Here is a 23,063-nt window from a genome sequence, read left to right on the forward strand (position 1 = left end):
CCTGACTCCTTAACTTGTAGCTCCTTCCTCCATCTTCAAAGCCAGCAGTATAGTGCCATCACATTCTGTCACTGACGCTGCTTCTGTTATCATGTTGTCACATTGCCTTCTCTTGACACTTTGCTCCTGCCTGCTTCTTGTCAGGACCCTTTGAGCCCACAAAGGTAATCCATCATAATCTCTTTATCTCAAAATCCTTAATCTGGTCTATTCTGCAAAGTACCTTTTGCTATGAAAATTAACATGTTCGCAGTTTCCAGGAATTAGGACATTGACTTCTTGGTCGGAGAGGGGGGTGCATTATTCAGCTTACCACAGGCAAGTACATTAGATACATTTGCAAAGGACCAATATAAATATAGTATAACTTTAAATCAATCATGTGTCAAGTTCCTAGTTCCTTTCAGTGTCACCAGCAGCAAACACAAAACAAACTTCCAAATAAACAAAACGAAAGTCTGACAGATATGAAAAATGTCCATCCTTTCCAACTACATCTTTTTCTTTAATAGCATGACTCTCCAATTTATCACAAGAAAACATGTCATTCACTGCTTTCTCCTCTGTTTTCCCTGTGGAACAGTGCCTGTACCTCTGCTCTTAGCTTTCACACTCATATAGCTGCTTGTGGTTACTAAGACTACCAAAATTTCACTGCTGTCCCCACCTCCCACCTGCTAGAATGCTGATATATTTGCAGTTGTAGCATTCATGAAATTAAACACACTAGGACATGAAAAAGAGAGGCTAGTGTTGAAATCCAAATTGCAACCATCAATAGGTAGAAAATAACATCAATTAAAGCAGAAATAAAAGTGAGCAGGTTACATTTTTAATTTATATTTTAATGGTGTTTCTTGGCCCATAAAAGCTCCAAATATAGCTCATGCAGAACCAGTAATCATTCACTTCTCATAATAGAAACTTCAATTTTATGTATTCTTACATACTGTTTTTGTTCTTTTTGCATAAGGGTAGAGCAGCAAGACCCCCCCCCCTTTCACAGTGGAATTTCAGATTTCACTGTGTCTTATATTTCATCTATTTCTAAATTCTGCCTCTACTTGATTTTACCTTGTTTAGATATCCCACATTTCTCTGCTTCATTTCTCACTATTTCATAATGTCCAAATTCCAAAGCCCATATTTTGTCTCTGCTATCTCTTTCTTAAAGCTCGAATTAAAGGAAAGATGCTAAAACCCACATTTCCTCAACTTGCCTCACCGGATTCGTGATGGCGAGAAACGAAACTTAAATATCTCTGAGATGAGAAAGGAAACCGAAACTCTCTACCTAGTACAAGTAGGCTGAGAGCATCGCCCTGATTCAGGGTTACCCCGGAGCTTTGCTCTCGGTCCCCTCTCTGTGGCTCTCTCCCTGCAAGGCGAACCAGTCAGCCGGCTCTTCAGACGCGTAGGTCCCGGTCTCCAGAGTCCCAGGTTCGGGATGAGGGGCGGGGTCGCGCTCCGAAGCGGGAAGTTGGATTGCAGGTGGTGTTTGTGTCAAGGCGAAATGTATCACTAGAGCGGGGCCTGGGGCGGAGACGTCTAGGTCTCCGCGGGGGTTCTAGGTCTAGCATCAAAGGGGGAGATGGTCCGGGAACCGCTCTTGGGCGCACGGGGTCGAAGGTGCAGGGAGCTGCGGAAGCCACTGGGCTCGGGAGGGCAGTGGTGAGCTGGTTTCCAGCTCTCTCGGAATGCAGGGCCAGGGGAGAAGCAGAGGTAAGGGACACTGTAATGAGCGCGAAGGCCTGAAGTCGGAAGGAGAGGGAAGCGTTCAGGCTTTTAAAGGCCCCTTATTCAAAGAAAGTGTGCCTGTGCCCGCGAGCTAAGATATTGAGGACAACGAAGGGACATCACAACTGAGCACAGCCAATAAAACCTACTCATTGACAGCAGCAAGCAGTTTGCTCCTCTGTGCAGAATCCCGGGCCCAATTCAAAACTTGTAGAATAAGAATGCATTTTAATAAGATCTCCCAGGTGATTCCTATACACCCTGAAGTTTCAGTGACTTAACACAATAAAAATTATTTTTATATAACAGTTAACAGAATGTATTCATGGTCAAGCAGCATACATTAGTTTCCTATTGCTGAATAACAAATTATCAGAGATTTAATGGCTTACGGCAATAGAAATTTATTATTTTTTGGTTTCTGTGAATCAGAAGTCATGGCACGGGTAAACTGAGTCCTTTACTAAGCATCTCACCAGGTTGAGAGGAAGGAGTCTGCTGGGGCTGCCATCATCAACGCGCTGGGTGCTCTTTCCGTCTGTTGGAAGAATTCGAGTCCTTGTAGCAGTGGGGTTGGGGTTTCCTCTTTCCTTGCTGCCTGTTGGCTGGGGGTTACTCTCAGCCTTTAAATTCCACCCTCAGGTCCTAGCCATTTGGCCCTCTCACGACATGGTGGCTTATGTCTTCAAAGCCAGCAGGAGAATCTCTTCCCTGTCTGCTGTGATAGAGACTTATATAATATAACCTTATCATGGGAGAGACCATCCTATTAAATTCACAGGTCCCACACACACTCAAGTGGAGGAGATTATATGGGGTATGTAGACCAGGGTGGCTGAAGTCACAGAGGCCACCTTAGAATTCAACCTACTGCTGGTTAGCTCTTCTCTAGACAGTGTTTCAGGGACTTGACCCCTATCAGGTGGCTCCACCATTCTTGTTCTCTGGATTGGGCTATCTCCCCTCCAATACATAATCCATGATTTCTCTCTCTCTCTTTTTGCCTTCCCTTTTCTTTTTTAAGGTTATTTAAATCAGAATCAATATAAGGTCCTGAGACTACTGTAATTGGATGATAAATCTCTTAAGTTTGTTATAATCTTTTTCATCCTCTTCTAATTTATTAGTTAATAAGTGGAGATTTTTGTTTTTATTTTGTTTTGTTTTTAGGTCCTGTAGAGATTCTCTTAGTCTTACTGCTATCATTTAACATGCTCTTTTGTCTTCTAAATATGTTGTCATTACTACTACAGTTTTGATCAAATTAAGGTTTAAATTTTTTTTCACCTAAAAATACCAAGATCTAAATTCATTGGGAGTTGTAAAATGGTGATATTCTGTCATTCCATCTTTGCTTATTAGATGGATTACCTTCAGTTAATGGAAATGAAATGTCCTCATTTTTATTATTTGGTAACCAAATGGTATAGTGTTTATAAGAAAAAATAGTTAACTTCTTGATTCTAGAAACTCTTAATTTTTGATATAGTATCATTAGGTGCTATCTCTTGACTTCCTGCTATGAAAAATGAAAAACTTACTATACACTCTTCTTTTTCTACTATTCGTCCCTTTCTGAACTTCCCAATTTGGTTAATTGTATTATTTTTATATTGTAAGGGTTAGTTGTACTTTACAATATTTTATGACTTTAATTTTTGTGATTTGTTTCTATGTTGAGTCAAAAATGGAAAACCAGTAAACAATAGTTACAAAATTATCATTATGTACACATTATTCATTGTAGAAGCAAAATGTATATTTGGTTGAGAAATGTAGTACTATATCATTAAGACTATTATTTGAAATTGATATTATTAACCTCAAAATGAAAGGTTTTTCAAGGTGAGAGGCAATAAGCATTTATTTGAGATCAGTAAGAATTGCTATCTGAGAAGCACTGATTCAGGTGGAAGCCCAAATAATCTTTCGATTAGGAAACAAAGGCAATGGTACTTACGAGAAAGGGAACAATTACATCAATGAAAAGAAAGCATTTCTACTGGCGCAGACAACATACCATAATGATGTTAATTCTAAACAATAAAAAATTCTTTTAGTTCAGTAGCCATCACTCTGGTAGTTATAATATCTGTTTTCTTGTTATCTTTGCAAAAAGTTTTTTGGGACACAGCGTTGCTTTAAGCTCAGTCTAAAGGTTATTTTGCCCTCTTTTAACATTCCAAAGATTGAGGTATAAAATGTGCAAGGCAGTTCCTTTGGCACAACAGCTCTGGCTCTATTTTAAGTGGCTCTATTTTAGTTTTTTACATTTTCCCTTGTTTTGATCAAGATCTTTTCTTGAAAGTGTCACTAATCAATTTTCAGAAAGTAGCACTATTTAGTTATTAAAAGCATCATTGGTTCTCCATTGTCAGGTGGCTCTTTTAGGTATGTCATGCCATTCTTGAGGTTTCTCATCTGAAGTTTCATAGGCCTTAGTAATCATTTCAAAACGCTGAGCAACCATTATTAGAGTAATGTCTCTATAGCATCAAGTTATGTGAAATAAAGTTTTGTAACAGCAAACATTTCTATAATAACAGAATGCTAAGTCCAATTTGTAGATCTGAACTAGAGCATAATACTCAAGGGCAGTTAGCTGAAGATATTAAAGAACCATAATGTGTTAGTGGGCACTGTATTTAATCATTTGTATTGTGCCTGGATTTTATCTAGTTTCATATTTAATTTACCAGAGGCGTTTTATATCAGTACAAGAGGTATTAGTAACAGAGCAAACTCTACCTTGCTAATATAATATATGGTCAAGGGCAATTCTTTTGTCTAATGTGCAAGAAAATTTAAAGATTTATCCTTTGGTTGACTCTTTTTGATTTCATCATAATACCTGCCCAAGGAAAAAGTAATTTTCAAAATATGGTACCTTTATTGAGTTGATATCATCGGGCATTAAACATTTTTTAACTATGTGTATTACAAGTTGAACATTTTGACCTGTGAAGTGGGATTAAAGATGATGCCCAATGTTGAGTTATTTTTCTAGTCAGAATTAAGGGGGAAAAAGGAAAAAATAATTTTATAGTGAGTGCTTGATCTCTTATATTATTTGTGAGATAGGAAGGAATTAAAATAAGGAAAACAGGAAAAAAAGAGAAATATGAAGATGCAAATTACACAGGCTTAGTCTGGAATCTTGGGTTGATAGTCCACAATAGATGTTGTCTGCTTCATTTTCGAGTAACTTTAAAATTTCAAATCCTCTGTTTATTGAGCAGTCTAGTTAGGTGTAAGAGATTTCTTTAAATTGGGAAACATGAATCCAAGAGTCAACATTTCTAAATTCAATTGCATATGAATTAGTTAAGAGTACCTGAAATTTTAGAGAGATCAGGTAGGAAGAAAAAGATAAATGTTTTAATTCTGCTTACAAAGGTATAATTGACGCAATTGCTATAGGTCATAGGTAGCTTAGGGAAAAAATTATTTCTTATATCTGGAAAACAAAGATCAAAAACTGGTAATATTTCATATAAAAATTCATAAAATTATAATTATTAGTTCATTTAGTCTCATGTTACTAATTCTTATTGTTCTTAACCTTTTTGTTAGCAGTTTTATGAATCTAATTTTTCCTTAGAGTTCTGTAGATCTTTATCTAGCTCAGTGTTATGTTTTTAAAGTTGTTAGAAACTTGCTTTTTAGAGTACATGTCAGTTTTTTTAGGTGAATCTTTAAAGATGAACACGTTTGTTAAAATATTTTTTCCAAAGTAGCAGAGTAAAACAAGAATTGTCTGTAATAATAAAAGACTTAAAAAAATGGCTATGATTAAAGATCTAGTGAGAGTTTACATAAATACATACATAAATGATGTAACTGACTTAGTTATCCATTCCAGTCTTAGTTTGACCATATATATAACTCTTTTTTTAAGATCCCTTTTTCATGAACTTTCTGCAACTTCCGCAAATCTGTAATTTATATATATCTTTCAGTTTTTGTCCTTTCACTTCTTTTCTTATTTTGAAACTATCATTTTACTTAAGGACTAAATTACTTTCTTTTTTCTTTACCAAAAAGATAAAACAAAAATAAAAACAAAAACAAAAAAATCTCATGTACCTAATATCCTTCCTTATCCAAAAAACATATTCTCTTCTACTTTTCCTCAACAGAAGTGTATCTCCATGCTTCATATCTTTTTCTATTGAAAACACATCCTGTTTTTTATATACAATCATTTTGTTTATCTTTAATGTTTTTTAGTAGTTCTATAAAAAAAACATAGATCTTATACAAATCAATTTTGGTAAAGAAACTTATATAGCAGTTTATATTTTAAAAAGGCCACTTTTTTTTTCTTGCCTCAGTTGCAATGGGCAATGATTCGGTTAGATTCATCAGCAATTAATGTTTCAGTATTCGTCTTATTTGAAAATGATCTAGATAATCAATCATTTTTATCTTTTAATTTAATTTAGTAAAACTCTAAGATTTCAGTTACCAGAAGATTTTGAGAAACAAATATTTTAAGTTCACATTCCATGAAACAATTACTGCTGAAAAGTTTTACCGAAACTTTTCATTCTTCTTAACATCTATTTAATTAATTCTCAATAATTAGATTATTACTGAAAATTTTATGAGATATTAGATAGTCGATTATTATCCTAAGCTATTTTCCTGTTGGCAAATCCTGTAACAGAGATAACACGAACTTATCGTTTATAATTTGAGATAAAATTAAAATATATTAAATGTTAATAATTTTAAAGATATGTCAGCTTTAATTAAACCAACAAACTTAAATCAGTTTTAATATTAAATATTTTTTCTATCACATGATCTTGAGAAGCATTTGGGTAAGTTTCTGTTATACTTAATTTATATAAGCACTTAATTTCTTTAAACAAATTAAACAGAGCTCTTTATAAACCAATTTTATTAATTCTCTGGAGGTAGACATTCATACATAAATGAATATGGACAGACACAACCAAAGATCTGATAGTTTTAATTTTTAAAAAATTTTATCCAAAAGACAGGTACAATAAGGCAAAACCCATTAACTTGTAATAGTCGGAATAACTTAAGTTTATTCATTCAGATGGCTAAAGCTTTAAGATTTGTATTTGTCCTCGATAAACCATTTTTAAGGAGACTGAGGGGAGGCCTGCTTAGGCAAGGAAACCTTTCCAGCCATTTTTTAAAGCTTTCTTTTTCCATTTTTTCCCCTTTGTTTAGTCAGGCAACATGGACTGTGTGCATTTCTGGTTATCAGTAGAAAGAACATGAAATCTGTTGAGGCTTAAAAAATCCTATTAGACTTCTAATTTTGCTAAATTTCCTATTATAGAGTTATTAATATTCTTTGAAATATCTTGTCAAGTTTGGTAGGACAAATAGTAAGAAATTTCAAAGCACTTGCTCGAATGGCCAAAGTTTATTTTAGGATTCTCTTAAAGAAATTATTTTATCTTTTTGAAACTTCCGATTAACCAATGAATACATTCCATTGCCCCAGAGAGGTCTGGATTTCTCTCTTTGGGAAGTCTTTTTACTTACGACAAACAACATAACAGATGAGATAAGAAAAAGAAACAAAAGAGCACAATTAAATGCGTACTCACTCCTGGGAATCTGCTCAGCACAGCGGCCGACGTCTGACCGCCCCTTCCCACCCCCCCGCCCCACCGCGCCCCGCCCCGCCCCGCCCCGCCCCGCCCCAGTTCTTACAAGCCTGGTTGTGAGAAGTCCCTTTTGAGGGGGGAATTTTTTTTTTTTTCTGCACCATAGCAAGCTCCTGAGGCATCCCATGTTTCCTGAAGCATCCCAATCATGTTGACACCTAGGGCAGTCACCCCTTATCTTGAGGGAAAAACCCCTCCCTTGAGAGAAAAACCTCTCCCTATCTCATAAAGTCATCTGACCTCAAACAAAAAAAAAAAAAAAAAAAAAAAGAAGAAGAAGGGAAATGCAAACCTAAGAGTATTGCACAGTCAGTAAGTCAGCAGTCCATGGAAGTGGTGGGCACAAAAGAGGCTCTGTAGGAGCCACACCTAAGGGGACACTGGACCATGAAGATGAGGCCACTATAGGTTCTGTTTGTAGTTGCCAGAATACTTTTCTAAATTCAAAGAATCATGAATCCTCTTATTTTTCTTTCTTTTCTTGTTATATCTGATATTTTAATTAGATTTTTTATTTTGAGGTAATTGAAGATTCACATGTAGTTGTAAGAAATTATATAAAAAGATCCTTGCTCCCTTTACCTCGTTTTCCCCCGTGGTAACTAACACAAGGCAAAGCTGTCATGCAGGATCACACCAAGATCCTGACACCGATGCATCAACATAGTGAGTAGCTCCAGCATCACAAGGATTCCTCATGTTGCCCTTTTATAGCCGCAACTCCGCCCATCTGACTTTCACCCCCTCTTTAACCTCTTTAGCTTTGTCACTTTTCCAGATTTGTTTATTTGATTATCTGATTCACGTTTGTATTTCCTTATAGATTTTAAACTTCGTAAGAACTGATAGTATGTTGACTTGTATCTTGTATTCCCGGTGCCTAATGTTTTGCTTAACTCACCATAGTTGTTTAATACTATTTGTTGCTGGAATAAATAAATTTCTAATTTTTCTTCTTCTTCTTCTTCTTCTTCTTCTTCTTCTTCTTCTTCTTCTTCTTCTTCTTCTTCTTCTTCTTCTTCTTCTTCTTCTTCTTCTTCTTCTTCTTCTTCTTCTTCTTCTTCTTCTTTTTTTTTTGTAGGGTTGCCATTTTCATTAATAACTGCCACTTAGGAGTACTCAAACAAAGGACGTTTTGCTATATTTAACATTTTCTGGTTCAGGTTGGAGGCACAGGTAGCAGGAAAGAAATGGGTAATTATTTTCAATTTAAAATATTCATAAATTATAAAATAATGATTCTGTATGCTACACAATTTTAATAGAATTAAAATAATTTTATTAGTTTCTTTTTTCTCAATTACAAGTAAATGATAGCTCTTTTAAAAATGTTTGATTGAAAATAATGCATTCTCTTCCTCTCTTTTTTAGGTTTAAAAGAATGCACAGTGTTTTTAAAGAAAATATCAGAGTTAGTTTTGAATGAAATGCCAAAAGCTGAGTGAGTAATATTGTAGTAGCAAGGAGATGTAAAATTCTATATATTTCCCTATATCTATGTGACCTTAAAGTGCTTTCTAGCTATATAATTATCTATCTCCGTGTATATATTGTAGTATATTATATATGTTTACAGTTATATATACATATTATGTCATATATATATATATATATATAGTTTAACACAGACATTTAGAGCTGGTCTATGGTGGATGGAAACAGTTTTTCCTTACTTTCATTGTCTACAGCTGTCAATAAACTCCATTGTTTTACAAAGGAATGAGACTGATTACACAGGACAGAAATATACCGTAGGTCTATATTCAGAACATAGGTGTTAAATTTCTGATTCCAATTCAGCTTCTACGATACGGACTTAGATAATTTTCTCTATCTCTTTGAGTCTCAGTTTCCTTCTCTCTAGGTTGGGAATGACCCTGCCTTTTTCCTATGAAAGATAGTCATGCATATGTATATATTCAAAAAGTTTTAGCATTGAGCCTGACATAAAATAATTTCTGAGCAAGTTTAGCTATTGATGGCTATGCTAATGAGATAATAATAATAAGGCTGCTGTCTTTTGGGATCATATTTAACTTACATGTAATTTTTGTTTTAACTGTTTTCATTTTAGTTATTCCAGTATATTCAATGATTTTGCTGAATCTGAATTTTTTCTGATTGACGGAGATTCATTACTTGTCACGTGTTTCTGTGAGAAATCATTAAAGCAGGGGCAGGAGCTCCACTTCTTCTATCTGGTTGAATGCTATCTTATGGATCTTATTAGGAAAGGAGGACAATTTGCCATAGTTTTCTTCAAGGTAACATGACAGTTGAGTTCTTTGATTTGAGAACTAAAACTAAAAATTCTTATTATTTTTTCTTATTACAAATCAAAATATATCTATAAGAATTCAGAAAATTTAAAAGGAAGAACATAAAAAATTACCCGTTATTCCAGTAGTCAGAAATTACTACATTTAAGATTTTTATTTGCAATAGTGGAACTTTATCATAAGGACACACAGGATGATGAAAGAGGATGAGATGTCTCCTGCAGTGGTTTAGTTGATCTCTGAATTCCTGTCTTTCAACTCTGAGACTTCTGTCTTCAAAAGTCAACCATCAAATTAGTTGAGCCCAGAAGAATGTCAGACTCATTAATGCTGCTTCATTATTATTTGGTCTATAGTAAATGCCTCCAAGGACATTTACTCAAATATATGTATATTTGATCTGCTTATTTTGATTATGAATTAATTAATACAATTTCAAATACAGATATGTATAACTACTACCACTGCTTCCTCCTCCCGTCCCTTACGATAACCAGTGTGTTACTCTTAAGGATTTTGGTGTGTGTCTATTCAGTCGTTTTGCAATCCACATTATTGTTAGATTTTTGAACACTGCTGACTGCTTGCAAGCAGTGCTTTAAATAAAGAGCTAGAGTTCTAGCCTCATGCTTCGAGTCTGGTTTACTGCACTTATTTTGGTCTGTTGAGAAAAACTTACCCTGCTTTAGGAGGGTCACAATGACCTGAGACACTCAGCTTCCTTTTTCTGGATAATTTACACCCACCATTTTGCTTTGACATATTTTTTATCCTTTTTTTTTTTTTTTTTTTTTTTTGAGAGGAAAAGAATTAGAATGAGAAGGGAAAGTATAATAAATCCTGAGAATCATGTGCCTGCTTAATGGGGACACATGTATTTTAAATTTAAGTTGTGGTTTATGGTGTGTATTTGTGAAATGACAGTCAAAGTTTATGGGTCTATTCCCTGACAATAACACAGAACAAAAATGTGCTGGAACCTATTCTTCAATGACTTTAATGATATGTGTTAACTAACTAAACTAGTAAACTACTAAAGGATAATTTCAAAGTAATGTACTTTACCTGTCTCCCACAGGATGCTGAGTATGCATATTTCAACTTCCCGGAAATTATTCCTTTGAGAACTGCTTTAATTCTTCATCTTCAGCAAAATACCACCATTGATGTTCTAACAAAATTTTCTGGATGCTTATCACAAGAGTGGGAAATTTTCTTGGAAAAGAGTTGTCCATATTTCCTGATAGTTGCAGATGAAGGCCTGAACAACCTGCAAACATACCTTTTCAACTTTTTAATCATTCAGTCCTGGGCAATGAAGGTCAATGTTGTGATTTCTTCAGGGCAAGAATCTGATATTCTTCGACTTTATGCATTCTTTATGCCAAGCAAGCTTAAAAACCAAGAGTTTCTCAAGAAGGTAATTTATATCTAAAAGACAAATTACTTCTAGAATTTTACAAAATTTTCTAAATTCCTTAACTCAGTTCTATTTTCACCTCTTTTATAGAAATTATCATAAATTTAACAGAGAGGTATAGAATATTAATAATAATAATAATACAAATGCAGTCATTTATTGAATACCTACTATCAAAACAATAGTGCTTGGCACTTCCCATGAGTTATATTATTTAACTTTCATAACAACCCTGTCAGGTAGGTGTTAGTATCCACGTTGCTTTGTAGATGTAGAAATACTTGAATAAGCAATCTGCTCATCATCAATACCAAATGAATAATAGAGCATGAATTTGAAAAGAGGCAGCTTGACTCTAGCCCTTGTGTTTAACTACTGTGTGGCATACTTTCTTCAAGTTAATGATGGCCAGAAATGCATTAATTTGGAGGTAAAAATTATGCGTCTGTTGCTGAGATATACTAGTGAAATGATAGTTAATATGGTAGCTTTTAATGAGAAAACAATGGAGAAATTTGATGGAAATGAAAAATAAATGAGATAAATTTATTTCTTAATATTTCATCATTAATAGAATTATAAAGTATTTAGAAGTTTAATTCCACGATTTTATTATTTTGCTCTATTTGTATATTTGACAACGACTATATTTAACCTTTGGAAGTCAAAAATGCATAATGATTTCATAAATAAATCCTCTTTCTGTTTATTTTTACTACCCATAGCAAATTCTGAATATGAAGATAATTCTATATTTCATCAACACGATTTTTGAGTCAGTTAACGTTTTTGCCCTTAGACAATAACGTCAAACAGCTCTCATGGTTGGAGACACCCAGATGGTTATCATACAGTCTGAAAAGAGTTTATTTTGCTTTGATTAGTACTCCAGTCATTAAATTTTAGTTGCGTATTGTGAGCAGGAACACTTCTGATATTCAATTTTATATTGGGAGGAGATACTGTAATCAATTGATCTCATTTTATCCCGTTAGAGCAATTTCTAAATCTGAGTTTGAAGAGTACCTGACAAACATTCTTCCTAAATGCGCCTTAAGAGGACTTTTTTTTTTTTTAATGGAGGATTTTATTACTGATAAAATAATTTATTTTCTAATTTACTGAACACTCACCTTAAAAAGATTATTTCATTTACCAATTTGAGGACTTCATGAAATACAAATAAAAAGTACGATGTACATCGCTAATGGCTGTTGCTGGATGATATGTACCTGGTGGGAGGTTATACTATTTTCTATTTATTTGTATGTTTGAAATTTTTCATAGTAAGATGTAATACATTAAATGGACACAATGATTTTTTGAGATGTTGGAAATGTTCTAAGTTAGATTACGGTAATGGTTGCACAACTCTGTAAGTTTACCAAAAGCCATTGAATTGTAACCTTAAAGTGAGTGAGTTTTATGTTGTTAATTATACCTTCGTAAAGTCGTTAAAAAATTAAATGTACTAAATTCCCAGGCAAAAATTCATTTGGCAATGACAAAATAATGCTGGTTAGTAGGCTTCGAATAGCATTATTGATGATTTGTAATTACATTAGTGTAATTTTTTTTACTTAGAAATATTATAATACTTGTATCTTCAGGATCTGATTTTTTTTTTGTAGTCAGAAAGTAATTATTGTACTTATGACAATTTATATGACTTGCCTTCTTTTTACAGAATGAACAGAAGATTGAGAATGCTTATAAAACTCTGATTAAACATTTGGAAGAATGTAGAGTTTTGGTATTAGCAACCCTTTTTGGAAATTTAAAATGGAAAAATATCATGGAAGAGGTAATGAACCTTAAAAAAACTTTTATTTTAACTAATTTATTATACAAAAAGCTGCAAAAATAGTACACGGTTTCCATATATCTTTTACACAGCTTCCCCTAATACTTACATCTTATGTAACCATGGTACATTGATCAAAACCAGAAAATGAACATCAGAATAATAGTATTAACTAAGCTTCAGACCTTATTTGAATTTCACTTACTTTTCCCCTAATAGCCTTTTCCCGTTCCAGGATTCTGTCCAGGGTCCCGCTTCCATTTATTTAGCTGTTTCTCTCTAGCCTCCTCCAATCTGTGCTAGTTTTTCAGTCTTTCCTTGTCTTCCATGACCTTGACATTTTTAAAAAGTATTGATTAGTTATTTTGTTAACATTCCTCAATTTGGGGTTGTCTGATGTTTTCTCGCGATTGGAATGAGGTTACATTTTTTGGTAAGAATGCCACTGAACTGATATTGTGTCCTCCATGCAGTATATCAAAGGGTTCATGATGTTAATATGTCTTAACCTTAACACTGGTTGAGCTAATGCCTGCCAAATTTCTCCACTGTAAAGTTACTATCTTTCTTGATTGTGCAAATCCTCTTCTCAAATTTTAGCCAATTAATTTTAGAACCCACTTAATTTTGGGTCTGATCTATAATGGTTATTACTACGATTATTTCACTCTTTCATTCTACATTTGTTCATTCGAAATCTACTATAAGGGATAATCACTTTAGCTGTGCTATTATGTGTTTATTTATTTGTATCGATATGGACTAGTAGATATTTATTTTATATTACGAGTTGAAGTCCAATATTATAATGATTTTGGTGCTCAAATTGTTTCGGGTTTGAACATTAGAAACTTCTTTAGATTTGAACCCGTGTTCTTTTATAAGCTCCCTATTTTTTTTTCTTTTTTATAACCGCTATTGAAGTATTATGTCATAGGTTGCGTTAATGGTTACACAGATGAATATTTACCTTCAAACTCATCAAATATCATCTTTTTGTGCACTGTCTTACTTTTTGAAACCATAAGATGTTTCAATCTCATCTTGTATTCTCCTTGCTGCAGCCCTCAAATTATCTAAGGAGTTCTGGTTGCTTTTATTGGAAAATGGCATTTAGAAGCCATGATCTGGGAATGATGTTTGTTCATTGCTACTAGGGTATCATTGTTACTAAGACTTTCTAGCAGACAGAACAAGAAAATATATGTATGTATACTAATCCATGTGTGTATACCTATTTTTAATTTATCATCCATCTATCATCTATCATCTATGTATGTATGTATGTATGTATGTATGATCTATCTATATATCTAATCATCTATCATTTTTGTATCTCTATCATCTATCATATCATGTGTTCATATGGATAACTTTTATTCCAACTTCATATAGTTCATTTACTCCCCTTTATTTATAATTTCTTTCTTCAATTGTGAGAAATTAAGCTCTCCTTACCTACAATTATTTATTTATTTTTTAATTCTAGTATATGAATAAAGTAGTTTTAGAATTGCTAACAACATCTGAGTTATTGTTACTAAGAATATTGTTATTCTTAGAATAAATTATTGTTACTAAGAATATTGAAACATTCACTAAATGGATTACAGGATTTATGTTCAGTTTTTTTTTTAATCTATAGTTATGTAATATGTCAAAATACTGTTTTCCAAAGTTATTTAGGTGAATTCTTTCCTTGTTCACTTCCTTTAGTGTGGTTATATTATTAATTATGAATTGAATTAATTTCTTTGGTTAGTGTTTGTATTTCATTTTGGATCCCTCCTACTCATATCCTGATTGCTTTTAAATACTTGCTTTTTTTTTTTTTTTTGGAGGGTATGTGAAAGTTATACCAAACATTATGATTTTAAGAATAAGATATATGCAAAAATATATACTCAAAGAAATGACACTTTATTCTTTTCCCTGCTGCTCTGGTTCTATTCTCCTCTACAATTCACCCCTTTCTCAAATACTTCCCATAACTTGTCTCTTTAGCCTCCAGTTTATTCTTTATGTATTTCTTTTGTACAATAAAGGAAGATACGTATGTATTTTCTTATATCCTCTCTTTCTTAAATAAAGGATAGTGTATTATGTCCTTTAGTATTTTTCTTTTTGCATTTAGCAACATGTTTTAGAAATCATTTTAAAGCAGTGTATGGTTATCTTCCTCATGATGTTGCATAGCTGCATGGTACTCCTTTGTGTGGATGTACTCCACTTTATTTAACCAGTTACTTATTACAGAATTTATACTGTTTCTGACATTTTGCAATTACAGTCAATGCTGTGATGAATAACCACATCATATGTAATTTTGTATTGTTGGTGATATATCTTTAGAATAGGTTTCAGAAGTGAGATTGGTGCGTCGAAGATGAATGTATATGTAGTTTAATTAGGTTTTGACAATTTCCTTTCCAAATAGGCTTATACCATTTTTTTGTCTTTGTCTTTCTGTTTTTAAGTGTGATGTATTTTATGAATACACACATGTGCGCGCGCGCGCACACACACACACACATACATACATATACATATAAATTACATGGAAATTTCTCAACTTTCATGTGTGTAGGGAAATCTCCTAACAATAAACTCATTATATATATATATGTATATATATAAATATACACACACATATACATACATATATATATATACACACGTACACACATATATATGTATGTGTGTGTGTGTGTGTGTGTGTGTGTGTGTGTGTGAGTGAGTATATATATATATCCCTAACCCATTTGGAGTTTATTCTTGTATACAGTGTGAGATATGAATATAATTTTTATCTTCTTCAAAGGGATACTCTGTGTAATTAATTAAAAATTCAATCTTTATCCCAGTGATTTCAGATTCCATCTTTGTCATTTAATAAATTTTTATATGTATTTGGAAATAATTTTGGATTTTCTACTCTGTTCCACTGATTTATTTACAAGTTCTACACTTTTGATTCTAAATACTTCATAGTATTTTTAATGTCTTGTTAGGCTTGTTTTTCCACTTATAGTTTTCCTCTTACAGTATTTTCACAACTATTTTGCATCTTTATTTTTTCCATATGAACTTCTCTTATTAACATATCTAACTTCAAAAATATCTTCTTAGTATATTTATTGAAGTGTATTGAATTTACAAATATTCTAGGAAAATCGACATCTTTATAACACTGAGTTATTCCATGCAAGAAGAGGGAATGTATTTATATTTGTTTAAATCTATTTTTGTGAATTCGAGAAATTTCCTCATCTACCTTTTATACATTTCTCATTAATTTTCTTTCCAAGTATTTGATGTTTTATTGTTACTGTAATTAAAATTTTCTCTGCCATTGTGTTTTCTTACTCTTTGTTGTTTATGCATATAAAATCTATGGATTTTTGTATGCAAATTCTATATTCCGGTGCCTTGTTGAGATTTTTACTTTTAAATTAGTTTTATTATTAATTCTTTGGAGTTTTCCATATATCATCTGTGAACAGAGATAATTTTGCATCTTCTTTTCTTATTCTTATGCCTCGTTACTTTTTTTATATATAATTGTATTAGCTAATAAATCTAGTACAATGGTGGATAGTAGCAGAGATAGTGGGTACCTGCCTTGTTCCTTAATGGAAATGTCTCTATTGTTTCTCTAATTTATCTCTCTCTCTCTCTCTATATATATATAGATAGATAGATATAGATATACTATATATGTAGATATACTATATATATAACATGTATACTGATATTAAGAATGTAGTTTCGAACTTTTTTTTTAGTGTTTTTATTATGAATGTGTGTAAAGTTTGGATATGATCATGTTTTTTTCCTTTATTAATATGATATTTTATCAATGAAGTTTTTAACATTGAAGCAACTCTGCATTCTTACTGAGTTTCATTAATTTGTGTGTCCTTTTATGTTTAAATCCTACTTGGTCATGTCATATTATTTTTCTAATATGGTGTTGGATTCTGTTTGCTAATATTTTGTTTAGAATATTAGCACCAAAATTCTTGAATGACACTCTTCTGTAGTTTTCTTTCTGCGAACTATATTTATTTGGTTGGGTATCAGTGTTATACATGCTTCATTAAAAAATTAGAATGTTTTCCCTTTCTTTTTAATATTCTGAAATAGTTTATAGATTATTGGGATTATGTGGTTTTTGAAGACTTGATCGAATTTCCATGTAAAGACATATAGGCCTGGTGCTTTTTTCTTGATAATCCTTTTCTATGAAAATTGGTTTCTTTAAGCTTTTTAACTCTGATGGGGTCAATTTTAGTAATTCATTCTTATGAGAAAATTATCCTTTTCATTTACATTTTATTTGTGTAGGAGTTTGCAAAGTAAGTTTTTATGACTTTTAAAGAATTTCTTTTGTTTCTGTGGTTATTCTTTCTTTCCATTTTTATTTTGTATATTTTTAATTTGTTTTCAGTTTTATTATTTTATGTTATACTGTCTGGTTCATGAGGGCTATTTTTGCTTGTTTTTCAGTATCTCTTAGCACCAACTTACTGCCTGTAGTGGGTTTTCTTAGATTATCATTTTACATATTAGCCGTTTTATTGTTTTTGCTGCTCTTTAAGTGTCTGACAATACAAATATTGTTCCATCTTTGCTTCTTTCAATTTTTTATCTGACCTTTTTTTTTTTTTTTTACTTTTTTTATATCATTCGTTGTTTTCTTTTCTCAATACTTCATTAAATTTTTATTGGGATTATTATCTTTGGAGCATCTTATAATTTATTCTTCAGTTCCGAGATAGCTTTGCCTTTTTAGAGATTATTTTTCTGAATTAAATTATTTTATTTATTTCTCCTTTTCAATTCTGTTTCTGGTTTATGAGTTGCTGAATAAATATAATTTTTCATATCATCAGTGCTTGTCTTAGTTTCTTCAGTCATGTTTAAAGTATAGACTCAGGTATTTCTTCTGCTTTATGGTTGTTATTATTTTTGTTGGTGATAATAAGACTCACCTTAGTTAATTTGGGTGAAATTTTGTTCCTCTTGTCATTTATACAGTGGTTCTTTATGTACTTCCCCTTCCTTTTATTCATTTTTATGATATTAAGGTGTGTTACAAGATTTCTAATTTAAAAGGGAGTTAAATATGTGGTGACAGAAAGAAATCTAACCATGGGAGGTGAACACACAGTTTAAATATATATATGCCTTACTGTTAAAGTGTACAGCTGGAACTTATTGGATTTTGTTAACCAATGTCGCCATTAAAAAAAAAATTTTTTTTCCCTAACTTAATTTAATTTAATGGTTCTTCTTTCTGTCGGCCTAGCAGAGACCAGTCATGTTAGTGAGAATTTTGTTTGTTTATTAATTTATTTTGGTGGTGGATGAGGGGTTGTGAGTCATAGAATTTAGTGGTTTTCTTTTATCTTCCAGAGTCTTAAGTATTGTCCTTTGTCTTCTTTTCCCCTTCACTACTTAATTGCTATAGAATGCTTCTTCCTTCCTTCTAGCTTGGTTTTCTTCTCTAAAGCTATGTTTTGAGAAAATTGTCTCTTTGAACAGTTCCTATTCTGTAAATAATTACTGTCCTCTTAAGTCATATTTATCTCTATAGATAAGTCTGTCTCTGCCTGGCCCTTTTATATGCGATCCGATGTTTTATGTTGTGCTTAGTTTGAAATTGATTTCTTGTAGTCTATACTATATTCTACCTGGTTACTTTTTTTCTTTTTGTATTTTCAGACTTAGGGTAGAATTAATTCTTCTAGTGGTTATTCCAATTCACTTTTCACTAATGGTTCTCCTGTATATTTCCTACAGTTTTTCTCAATCTCTGATCACTACAAAGCCTTGAGTTGTAACAAGTGTGGCAGAGGAGCATGAGGGCATGCAGAGCTGAAATTTGTTAATGTTTCCCTTTATACACAATTATTTTGTGGTATCACTATTCTGTCTTCTTAATTCTGAGGGTACGATTTTTTTGTAGACAATTTACAGTTATAAAAACATTTAATATTTTTAGGAATTTGATTACTACAGACTCCATTGTTTTCAACTACATGGAAATCCCACAAAACTATGTGTCTATGTACATCTAACAGAATTTTAATGAAATGCTTGATAGAATTTGAAAAATATAAAACTGTCCTATGAATATTTTATAATGCCTTACATTGGATTATAGGGTGGCTAAAATTTCATTACTAGAAGTATAATATCTAGATTTCAATATGTCATAGTTGTATTTTTCTGAATACCTTTCATATTCATACCATGATTTCACATAGTTCTACCACATAGAGCTAAAACTCAAATTTTTTTAATATACCTTTTTGATTTTTTTAATATACCTTTTCCATTATACAATGGAAAGCATAGCATATATACTCTTTCATTCACTTTCTAAAGTAATATTATTATTTAAATATTTTCTGATTACCACAATTCTTCACAAATTTTATTCTAACTGGATACATAATATTTCCTTAATGCTAAACATTTAAGTTGTTTGAAAATTGGCTTTTACAAATAATTCTGTAATAAACATCTTAGTACATAAATTTGGTACACATTTTGTATTATTTATCTAATTTAGATTTAGAACTTAAACAAGCAATCATAAGTATTAACATGTTTAATGATAAACATGAGTATTGTCAATAGCTTTGCAATAATTCTGTATCTATGTATACTCTCATTAGCAAATTATTAGAGAGACGACATATTGCATATCAGTGCTTTATTAGTAAAATATACTTTGCTAACTTGGATGCAAAATTATGATATCAATTTTTCTTTTTATTATTAGAGAAATGAATATTTTCCTCCTTTATTATTATTTGTATTTCTTTTGAGTATTATCTGCTCAAGTCTTATTAAAAGCTTAAATGTTTTCCTATTAATTTATAGAAACTCTTTAAAATGTTTATCATTATTAATAGAAATATTTAGAGTTCCATGTGGTCATATCTCTCTTTTCTGTATGATTTCTTATAGTAAGATCACTTATGAATAAAAATATTTTTCTAATTATTATATTTTTACAATTTCCTTCTGTGACAGACATGTGAAACTATTTCTCTCCTTAAGCAACTCTGGCCAGAAGGATCCGACATTCGGCGCGTTCTTTGTGTTACTTCATGCTCGATGACTTTGAGAATGTACTATCACTTTTTAGAAAACAGAAGGAAGACTGCCTCTGATGAGAAAACTAACATCCAAAAGGTGTGACTGTTATAAATTTACCGTGAACCAGCATCATTTTCCACTTTTGAAATTGTATTGATTTTCATCTATTTCTTCCATTTACTTCATTTATTTCCCTAATTTGTTTATACAGACTTTCCCAGGGTGTGTGTGTGGGGGGAAACCTAGAATTTATTTTTAAAAACATCTATTGTTCTGTTATATGATTTTTTTTTACTATGCAGATGTTTCCCTTAAGTACATATTTCATCAAATTTGTCTAATCATCCAGAGGAAGGGAAAATGAGAAAAGAAATTACCTTACACTTTATAACATTTTGGGCTCTTTATATGCCTCATATCTTTAAATCCTCACAAGAGCATTTTAAGGGAGGTATTATTATCTCTATTTCACATATGAGAACACTCAGGTTCAGATAGTCCAAGTAACATTCCTCAAACCAAATGTATTAAAGAGCAGTGTAGATTGAACCTAGGTCTGTCTTGTTCAAGTTCCACAATACCAAACTGTATTTTAAAAGAACATTCTTGCTATAGTTTCTTAGTACCATCCCAGCTGGAGAGATATAAAAGTCTTAACCTTTTCATGGTTGATAGAGTCCATTAAGAATCTGTTGATCAGTATGGGTTTGCTTTCTAACTAGTCCCATATGTATGTGCACACATGCACATGCACACTCAAAAACACACTCTTATGTACATATACTATTTTGTATACAATTAGAGTGCTGGGAGACTCTTGGTTAAAGATTCTTATTAAGGAAAAATAAAGTCTTTTTCAGAAATGAACAGGGCTCATCATTTTTTTTACCTAGCATCTTTTATATACAGTATTTGGCTTTTTAATATCCACTTGAATATATTCTTAGTAAAATATTTCTATGCGATTTGGCATACCATTTTAAATTGTTATTACAAAAATGATACTAAATCAAATGTATCTCTCTGGAACTTCTTATCATTAGACCCTATTTGGCCCTTTGGAGTTATTCTGAAACAAGTCTAAGACTTACGATCCTGCAAACATTTGAGAAATGGCTGTTAGGTCCTTGCCCTATCATGTTAAATATGCCTGCTTCTTTACCCTTTTTCTAATTGGGTACATTGTTTTAGAAATGTTCTGGTTTCCTCAATCTGGTAATTTTCAATATAACTTTTAAAATATGGTGCCTTAGACAGAATTGAGCATTTCCTGTTTGGCTCTATCAGTGCAGTCCTGTGGGATCATGACTCATTACCTGCGTGGTCAGCTCATGTAAAGATCGCTTGACTAAAAATGTTTTACGTAAACTGCTACTGAGCTGGCAGTTCCCTGTCCCTCTTACCTCACAACTGTATCAACACAATCGAGTTTACGTATGAAGAAAAGAGTTTTCTCAAAAGTGTAGAATGTAGGCTATAATCATATGTGATTATTGCACAGCAGAATGTAGCTGCCAACTTTTGCAGGGCTGCACGTGTATCATACATTTTGATAGCCAGCTGTTCTTGGGCTTACGGGTATTTTTTTATTATTATTCAGGTGGTAAATAATTGCTTAACCCTGCAAGAGATGGAAGATTTGTGTAAACTGCATTGTCTCAGTGTGGTTTTTCTACTCCACTTACCTCTTTCTCAAAGAGCTTCTACTAGAGTCATCATTTCCCCTTGGATTAAGGACATTCAGACTTTCTTAAAAATGGTATGTTCTTTGTTAGTTTATTAATTTATTTTTTGTTTCAACTGTTTGATATTTAAAAGCCCCAGTCACTTCCAAAAAAAGAAATTTATATGAAAACAATGTCAGCCCTTTGGAGGCTTTAAAAGTTTAATGGCCTAAATCAATCACTTCCTAATTTTAATAACTCTGTTTGGTAGTAATAAAAAACAGCATGATATATATTCAACCCAAGGAGAAAGCCCCTCTAGTTTTCTTCTTCCAATCTCTGTCAGGATCAGGGTTTTGTGTCATCATCTGTAAGGGATTGGTGACCATTGTGTTCTGCTCTCGAGAGGAATTGAAGAAATAAACGTAATAGTTTATTGTTTTGTTCATTATAGAGGATAGAGAAAATGTGTAGACTTTAGAAAAATAGGAGGCAAAACAAATGAAAAACTTACCCAGTTGCTCACCAATTAAATCAATGTTGAAAATTATTAACATTTTTATTTATTTACTTTAAATGCCTAGATTTTTTTCTGTTATTTGCTATTGTTTCTAACATTGAAAATTATATATACATATATTGTCTTTTCACTTTTTTTTCCACATTCTTGGTTGGCATCATTTTTAAATGGCTATTAGTTATTTGTTAATGGATCTACCATGGTTTACGTATCCATTTCTCTATTATTGATATTAAGAGTTTAATTATTGTATTATAAATACGGCTATTTTCTAGGTTCTTTGAGTGTAAACCTTCTCCTTCGATTTGGGGGCATTGACTTAGACTGATATCCAGCTATGACACTAGTGGCTCAATTGACATGGGCTTTTATTTTCCTTTTAGGATTTTGAGACATATTTTAAAATACTAAAAGAAAGTGTTTTAGAACCAATCAGTTAGGAATCCAGTCCACAAATATTTATCTAATGCACAAGCATTGTGTGACTCAATGAGGATACTGTGAGAAAATATAAGAATAGAATTACTCATCCTACCATACCACTTTCATAGAGCCACATTTTGCAGACGACACAGATATTGATTTTTTAAAATTATTATGAAGGAAGAACTACAGAATGCTTTAGAATCTGATAATAAAAAGACTCTAGTCAGTCTGAAAAGGATGTCTTGTCTTAAGAAATGAAGAGAAGTAACCAAAATCTTTAAGGATGAGTAGGAGTTAGCAAGTTGAAGAAGGAATAATAAGACTGATTCTAGGAGATATAACAGCATATGTAATCCCCCTGAGGATGACGTGACCAAGAACAGAGATACATCTAGTGTAACTTGAATAGAAAGAATATGGGAAAATGATAAAGCTGAAGGGATTGG

General features: G+C 32.2%; 1 protein-coding gene across 7 annotated transcripts in view; it reads left to right on the forward strand.

The window, feature by feature from the left end:
- The first annotated feature begins 1,280 nt into the window (after positions 1–1,280).
- Positions 1,281–23,063, forward strand: part of LOC107512537 (probable ATP-dependent RNA helicase DDX60) — an 88,484-nt gene continuing 66,701 nt past the window's right edge. For 5 of the 7 annotated variants that reach the window (XM_036233615.1, XM_036233617.1, XM_036233618.1 and 2 more), the window contains exons 1-8: positions 1,282–1,440; positions 8,473–8,585; positions 8,763–8,832; positions 9,466–9,655; positions 10,749–11,090; positions 12,778–12,894; positions 19,942–20,103; positions 21,608–21,766. In XM_036233615.1, the coding sequence (XP_036089508.1) occupies positions 8,582–8,585; positions 8,763–8,832; positions 9,466–9,655; positions 10,749–11,090; positions 12,778–12,894; positions 19,942–20,103; positions 21,608–21,766 (1,044 nt within the window). In that variant the 5' untranslated portion in view covers positions 1,282–1,440; positions 8,473–8,581. Of the gene's footprint in view, positions 1,441–8,472; positions 8,586–8,762; positions 8,833–9,465; positions 9,656–10,748; positions 11,091–12,777; positions 12,895–19,941; positions 20,104–21,607; positions 21,767–23,063 lie in introns of all 7 variants that reach the window. The other 2 variants (XR_004954894.1, XM_036233616.1) reach the window with 2 other exon arrangements.

The sequence above is a fragment of the Rousettus aegyptiacus genome, unplaced genomic scaffold (assembly GCF_014176215.1).
Source record: "Rousettus aegyptiacus isolate mRouAeg1 unplaced genomic scaffold, mRouAeg1.p scaffold_m13_p_16, whole genome shotgun sequence".
NCBI lineage: Eukaryota > Metazoa > Chordata > Mammalia > Chiroptera > Pteropodidae > Rousettus > Rousettus aegyptiacus.